The 6,670-nt window shown below is 42.4% G+C and overlaps 1 protein-coding gene across 2 annotated transcripts in view; it reads right to left on the reverse strand.

The window, feature by feature from the left end:
* Window positions 1-1,666: 1,666 nt before the first annotated feature.
* crsp7 (cofactor required for Sp1 transcriptional activation, subunit 7) overlaps window positions 1,667-6,670 on the reverse strand; it is an 11,115-nt gene continuing 6,111 nt past the window's right edge. Inside the window, exons 2-4 of one of the 2 annotated variants that reach the window (XM_016486145.1) lie at window positions 4,372-4,446; window positions 2,502-3,881; window positions 1,667-2,294 (exon numbers count right to left, since the gene is read on the reverse strand). In XM_016486145.1, the coding sequence (XP_016341631.1) occupies window positions 2,046-2,294; window positions 2,502-3,881; window positions 4,372-4,446 (1,704 nt within the window). In that variant the 3' untranslated portion in view covers window positions 1,667-2,045. Of the gene's footprint in view, window positions 2,295-2,349; window positions 3,882-4,371; window positions 4,447-6,670 lie in introns of both variants that reach the window. The other variant, XM_016486144.1, reaches the window with a different exon arrangement.

Genomic DNA, 6,670 nt, shown 5'->3' on the forward strand with positions numbered 1-6,670 from the left:
AACGAAAGAATTTTCATTTTGGGTGAACTATCCCTTTAAGACAAGATTGAGTATGTGTGTATAGTGCAACCACTTTTGGTTAGCTTCATTTAAAGGGGGTTTCCATGACACACCATGCAAGCAAATAGATTACAATAACACTCAAAAAGCACATTGCATAGGGAACACAACACATTTTGTTTACTATTGATTGATTTAGCACTACAAATCGTTTTCTGAAAAGGAAACAACAACATTATATATTTTCCTCTCATGAACATGTCAGTCATGTAGGTTTGGGACAAGTAACCTTGATGGAAGAAAGGGTACCATGCTGCAAAGAGTTTAGATCATTTTATTTTTTCGAACAAACGACTGGTGTTAAACACTGAACAAATATACTGATCAAAAATGATCAAAGAAGTCTCTCCTCTAGTTTTAAATTGCAAATTATATTTGCAATACCCTAACCAAGTGTTGAGCTCTTAGATGGCCTTTGCTTCAAAAACGATGCATATCCCTGGAATATCTGACATGGTTTTAAGAAAACATAAGTTGTACTTTTGAAACCAAGTGAAGCTAGCGGAAGCCTTTCCAAACTTTTTACATCAAAGGCACATTGGTAGGACAAAGGTAGCAGAGCACAGTGTTTGCAAGTCGGCAGAAAATTGGTTTCACCTCCTTCACAAGACGTTTGTCTTCAAAACAATGGCAAGGCATTTAAAATAATATTGAATGAAAAAAAAAAACACGATCAATAATGTCAAACTGAAAACACTGAATGAATAATAGGACCACAACCTATAAATCTAGGTCTATAGATGCCTGTGAACAGCAACACAAATGATTGGGTCTTTCATTCAAAATGCTTTGTTTCCTCCCAAATTAATTTCATTCACACTTAAAAAAAATATGAAGACTTAGAAAGGTTTTACATGGATTGCAAGAACTATGTACAGACAAGCAGGATAACGCGCATATTTATTGACACATTAATAGCACAATGCGCCCATATGAGAAAAAAAAGACCATATGGCAGATGCCAAGAGGTGTTTCCTTCTGTACCACCTAAACAAAAGTCTAAATGCCATACATTCACTAAGGCTCTTCAAATAAGAAAGTCATTGTTGAATGGTTTCAGTAAGGCAAACAATATCTAAAGGAATGGTAACAAGTATATTTCCAGCATATAAACATTTTCTTGCTTTCCTGTTCTCACAGTATGAAGATGAAAAGTAGCACCCTCTGTGGCCATTCGCTGCGTTTTCTTCTAGCACATGAATACTTTCTCTTTTTCGACATATTTATCCATATTTTTCTTTTTACAATTATCTAGGCAAACAGATTTGTTTAAAATATTGTTTTATTTAACATCTAAAAATAGATTGCTTTTCTCTCATATGAAAATCACATACATTTAAATAAATCGAGAAAGAAATGTTAAGCGAGAAATTACGGAATGGAATGTCGGTATCTACTGCAATTAGCACACGTACGTGAGAGCCACTGTGGGGAAAAAAATTGTATTTATATATGCCTCATGTACATCACAAATAAGGGGACAAATGTGTGATGCGAACAGAAAAGCCTCAAACATATCTGCACATCTTAGTGGATAACCTTCTGCTAGGAAAAAAAAAATATGGAAAACTAAAATGGTCAAATAAATAGATGCATACATGATAAGAAACTTTTATAATTTATTCTTTGTCACATAAAGCTTTTTGTAACTGCCAAAAAATGTTCTCGACTTGCTTTTAAACATATCTGTACTGCTCAATGCTTGCTCAGACCCTCCTATTCACACGTTGTGCAAGAACTGGCCCAGTGAAATCCCTGCGAGCCATTATATACAACCCTTGTTTGCAAATTCTCGTTGGTAGCAGCACATTACAAACAGGACACCACTTCAGCTCCTTCTTGTGGAAAACTGAATTCGGAACAACCGCCGTTGGTTCGTTCTTTACACCTGTAAGACGAACCTAGAACAAAGTGACGAGGAGAGTTACTTCGATCTCCTTCGACTCACAGTGGGAACAATGAAAACTTTTCCAAGCCCTGTTCTCTCAGTCTAGGCAAACATATGGCAGGATGTTCAATTTACTCTCATCGCCGTGAGGATCCAACGATATACACTTTGTCCAATCAAACCAGGCTCCCTTGGTGTCATAACAGCCGTTCACGCCTGGCCAGTGTTCGTTGTGTATTCTGAGAAGGTCCTCGTTCGTTACGTCCCGAGTCACTCCGGGTAGTTCCGTCGCGGAGCTGCTCGGTACTAAAGCGTGCGTTTTCCGGGACTCTTTGACGCCGTGTTCCTCTCGCTTCAAATATTCAGTCATGAAAAAGTGCCAATCAAACCAGGCTCCCTTGGTGTCATAACAACCGTTCACGCCTGGCCAGTGTTCGTTGTGTATTCTGAGAAGGTCCTCGTTCGTTACGTCCCGAGTCACTCCGGGTAGTTCCGTCGCGGAGCTGCTCGGTACTAAAGCGTGCGTTTTCCGGGACTCTTTGACGCCGTGTTCCTCTCGCTTCAAATATTCAGTCATGAAAAAGTGTGCCCCGTGGGTCTGTGCTCCAGAAGATGTGAGAACGTTGCTCTGAAGGTTAAGGTACGATTGAATGATTTCATTTCTGGACAGCTCTTTCCAGTTCGTCTGTTGAAAGGGGTTGGGAACTGACGTAGGGGTCTTTTGCTGCGGCATCTCAGTCCTCGCCGAAGGCTCTGCGATTGGCGGGCCTTGGCACTCTACATCAGGGTGGGATTCTTTCGGACTGAGGGGCTTAATCTGTCCGGTCACCGGGTCGAATGTCAACCTGCGCTCTTTTAACCGCACGGGTTTGGTCCTGTCCTCCGAGGACTGCCCCTGAAGATTTACGGTGTAATCTCTGGGTCTGTATTTCTTCCGCTTTTTGCCTTCCAAGTTTGAGGTCGCTCCCTCCCGCTCACCCTTGGTCTCCGTGCCCTCTAAGCTGTGTGTGGTGAGCGAGGAGTTGGAAAGCGGCTCCAGTGTTGCAGTGCTATGTGGGGGCTGGGAGAGTCTATCCGTCGATCTGTGCAAGTGCATCGAGCCTTCCAGCCCCACAGATGACGGACCGTCGCTGATGCACACCTGGGCCGGCGACGGTAAAGGCTGCAGCGTGGGCAAAGGAGAGGGCACTTGGGCTGAATTCTGAGCCGGGCTCGAGAGAGTCCCTTTTGGTGCATATGTTGAAGACCTCTTGGCCATCGTCTCATGCGTTACGCTGCGCGGACTCGAGGAGTACCGAGGGCTTTTGGGCTGATGCTGCCCGCCTCCGTCCATTCTCGCGTGCTGCTGTAACACTGACGTTTTGAGTAAGGAGGAAGTGCTAGGTAGTTTGGTAAGCCCCGGAGAGCTCGGATGAGGCTTCACAGCGTTGACAGGGATTTTGTTGTGCCTGTCATTCTCAAGGTGTTCCATGCGGATTCTGTCAGATGGTACATCGTCATCTTTATCCGGGAGTGGCTCGGGGCTCCCCCTAATTCCATTTGATGGTGGGGAAGAGGAATACATTTGCTCGTAAAGGGACGTCTTTGTCATTTTGGCCGGCAGATGCGGACTATCCCTTTGCTCCCCTCGCCGTTTTCGGCTGCTGGATTTCTCTGCCTTTGGGGAGTATGTGTTATGGATGTCATTTCTGGTTTTGAGCTCGGGAGCGACCTTGCTCGGAGGGGGGACCGCTGGAGGCGTGTCTGTCCGGCAGCGGTGAGCACCGCCATTGGCAGAACCCGGGACATTTGGCGTTCCTCTCGCCGGAGTGTCACTTTGGCCGGGCTCGATCAGCTTCTGCCAGTTCCGCAGGAGTTTCTTGGCACGTTTGGCAAGTTCCTCATCCTTTGTTTTCTTTCTCACATCATTAATCAGCTTTCCCAAGCGGGTTTCCTGCATTGTAAAGGAAACATCAAAGAAAAGTCTCAAAATTGCTTATTACAAGTCTTCTTAAAAAGCATTTTTCTGTCAAACTAATACCATGCAGTGTTAATGAAGAGTAATGATGGACAAGGTATTATCTGGCTGATAAGTCTGACATTTCCGGGTACAAATGCTCTATCAGATCCCAACAGCAAACAACAAACAGGGCTAATACATAATCATGGTGTTCTTTATACTACCGAAAAATCATTATTCTAACCTTTATTTCAGTAACAAAATCTCAGTTAGCCAGACAGTGATTTATCTTTTCTGAATTGGTAAAATATTGTTGTCTGGGAAATAGTGAGCCTATAAACAATAGTGTGCACCATGTCCTTAAAAGGACAGTAATCACGCTTGAAATATAGTAGCGACTTGGACCCGGAAAGAGCATTTGATGTGTCATGTCTTAAGCAGATTTATATTATGTTATTGATGATCAGTGCATATCTTTACTAACCTCAAGTGCTTCTTTGGTGATAGGATATTTCTCCAAATTGGTGATAACATCAAGAACTGCAACCATGTTACAGATCTGTTCAGGAAGACAGACAATTTAACATACAAGCCTGATGTGACATAATACAACGAAATGTTGTGTAAGATTATAGGTACAGAAGAATGTTGGAATCATGTTCTAAAGGCAGGAAGTGTTCAAACTCAAGACTGGAATACACTTAATCAACTTTGCTAGAATTTTTCTCTAATGTGCTGTCTGGCAAAGTCAATGCTAGTTGCTGAAAGTCAGTCTCCAGATTTTGACAGATTTCACAGAAAATCACGATGAGCAGCACAGACTTTTTAGCGCCAGACTATGACTCCTTCCAGTCAGAGGATATCAAACGATTGATATTTTGAGAAGATTTTAGAGCACATTTCATTTGTCACCTAGCGTCTCCTAGCAATGAGGTGCATGTTTCTGCATGAATTTCAGAATGACCCAAAGTGGTTTAGACCGTATTTACATTATATGGTTCATGTGACCCAATTCCGATTTTTCCTCTCATGTGGCACAGGTTGTGGGATATGACCCATGTACATGTAAGCAGGAAAAAAGCACATGGATTCCGATATTCTCAGATTGGTTTCAGGCCTCATTCATATGTAGAAATAAATCTGATATGAATATGATACATGCATTTGCATCTGCCATGTAAGTGGACAGATTGGATATTCCCGTCAATGCGAGTCGTACATCATTGAAAAAGCGAAGGTGGCTAACGACGTCAGCTCAGGTGGACACTTTTCCAGGTCACTACGCAGTGTTGCCAAGTCCATGGATTTCCTGCAGAATTGGATTACTTTTACACTGTAGTTGCAGGTGGTTCTTTGGTTCGCGGGTTAACGTGATCTTTCCCCCTGCTATTTCAACTGCATAAAAACGTGATTGCAGGGCTCGCAAAATCGCTAGTCCGACGTCCCGGGGCTATTGTGTTTTCCAGTCGGGCTACCAAAATGTATCACCACTCTGCCCGACGGGCTATCTTAAATGTAGATCTCCCGCGGGTCGTTAAAAACTCCTAAAGTGAGTTGAATCAAACTTAAGGCCATAAAAAGTTTTAAATATGTTAAATGGTATAAGAAATTATAAAAGATTAATCGGCCGATTTGTGGCATTTTTTAATTAATCGGCATCGGCCGATTGTGCTGCAAATTATACCGATTTATTGGCAGGCACATCTGCGGGCAGCTAAGCATTGTTGCGGAACACCGGAGAATCTCCCTCTGGCTGCGTGAGAGACGGAGCAACTCACACTCTGCAGCCGCTTCTTGTTCACACACAGCTTCAGCTAATGATGGCAGGGCAAAACAGACAGCGTAATTACGTTTTACCCTACTAGAATTGATGCCGGAAAGTTATCATATTCATAAGTGCAACAAGTCATTTGCATGTGAAAGTAGAAACATGCAATTCAGACGAAACTTCTGGGCTGATTATAACATGCACGTTAACTTTCCTCATGAAATGTGTGTGTAGGTCCGACAATAGCATCCACGATGTCATCGCTCGTGGCCAGTGCACTCTTGAGCAGCAGGCTGTGTAATATGTGTGAACTTTTATTTTTGTTATCTCTTGGCCATTTGACTTATAGCAGTGTCCAGTGATTCCCATACATTGAGTTATTACTTAGTTGAATAAACTGAGCACTGCACGTTTCAAAATTAAAATGCAGAGCTGGTGTTTTTATATGAATGTATCTTTGAAAACAACCGACCGTCTTCAGAAAGGATTTGGTGTCATTTTTATTTTGTCTTTCCTGTAATGCCTGATAAAGTAGCGTTTGTGAGTGCAGCGCTTATTTGATTACAGCTGTTACCGCTATATCTCCCGCCCCAACAGCGCCTCCTGCTGGCAGAGAATGAATTTGCATGTACAAGTCTGTGGGAAACACTGGTGTCTGTCAGCAAACATAAACAAAAAGCATGCTTCAAATCTGTTTTGAGAAGGTTTACTGTCATGATGAGTGAATATTGTCAAAAAATACCACACTAAATAGTGACTAAACATTACCCCTCCTTTTAATAACCAGGAGTCACTCTCATTTATAATCGTCTGATAAAATCAACATGCATCTACACTAAAGACTAAAGAGTTGTTTTGGCTATATTACTTTTTCTCATGCAGCGCACTGCCTGCGTCTGAGTAACTAAAAAAACACAACAAACAAAAAAGTGCATGTAATATTAACAGACGAACTACGCTCATATTTATAATTCCAAACAATCAGTAAGCGACAGGTGCTAGGAAACGCTGTTTT

Source organism: Sinocyclocheilus anshuiensis, unplaced genomic scaffold, assembly GCF_001515605.1.
Source record: "Sinocyclocheilus anshuiensis isolate Anshui unplaced genomic scaffold, SAMN03320099.WGS_v1.1 scaffold329, whole genome shotgun sequence".
Lineage (NCBI taxonomy): Eukaryota > Metazoa > Chordata > Actinopteri > Cypriniformes > Cyprinidae > Sinocyclocheilus > Sinocyclocheilus anshuiensis.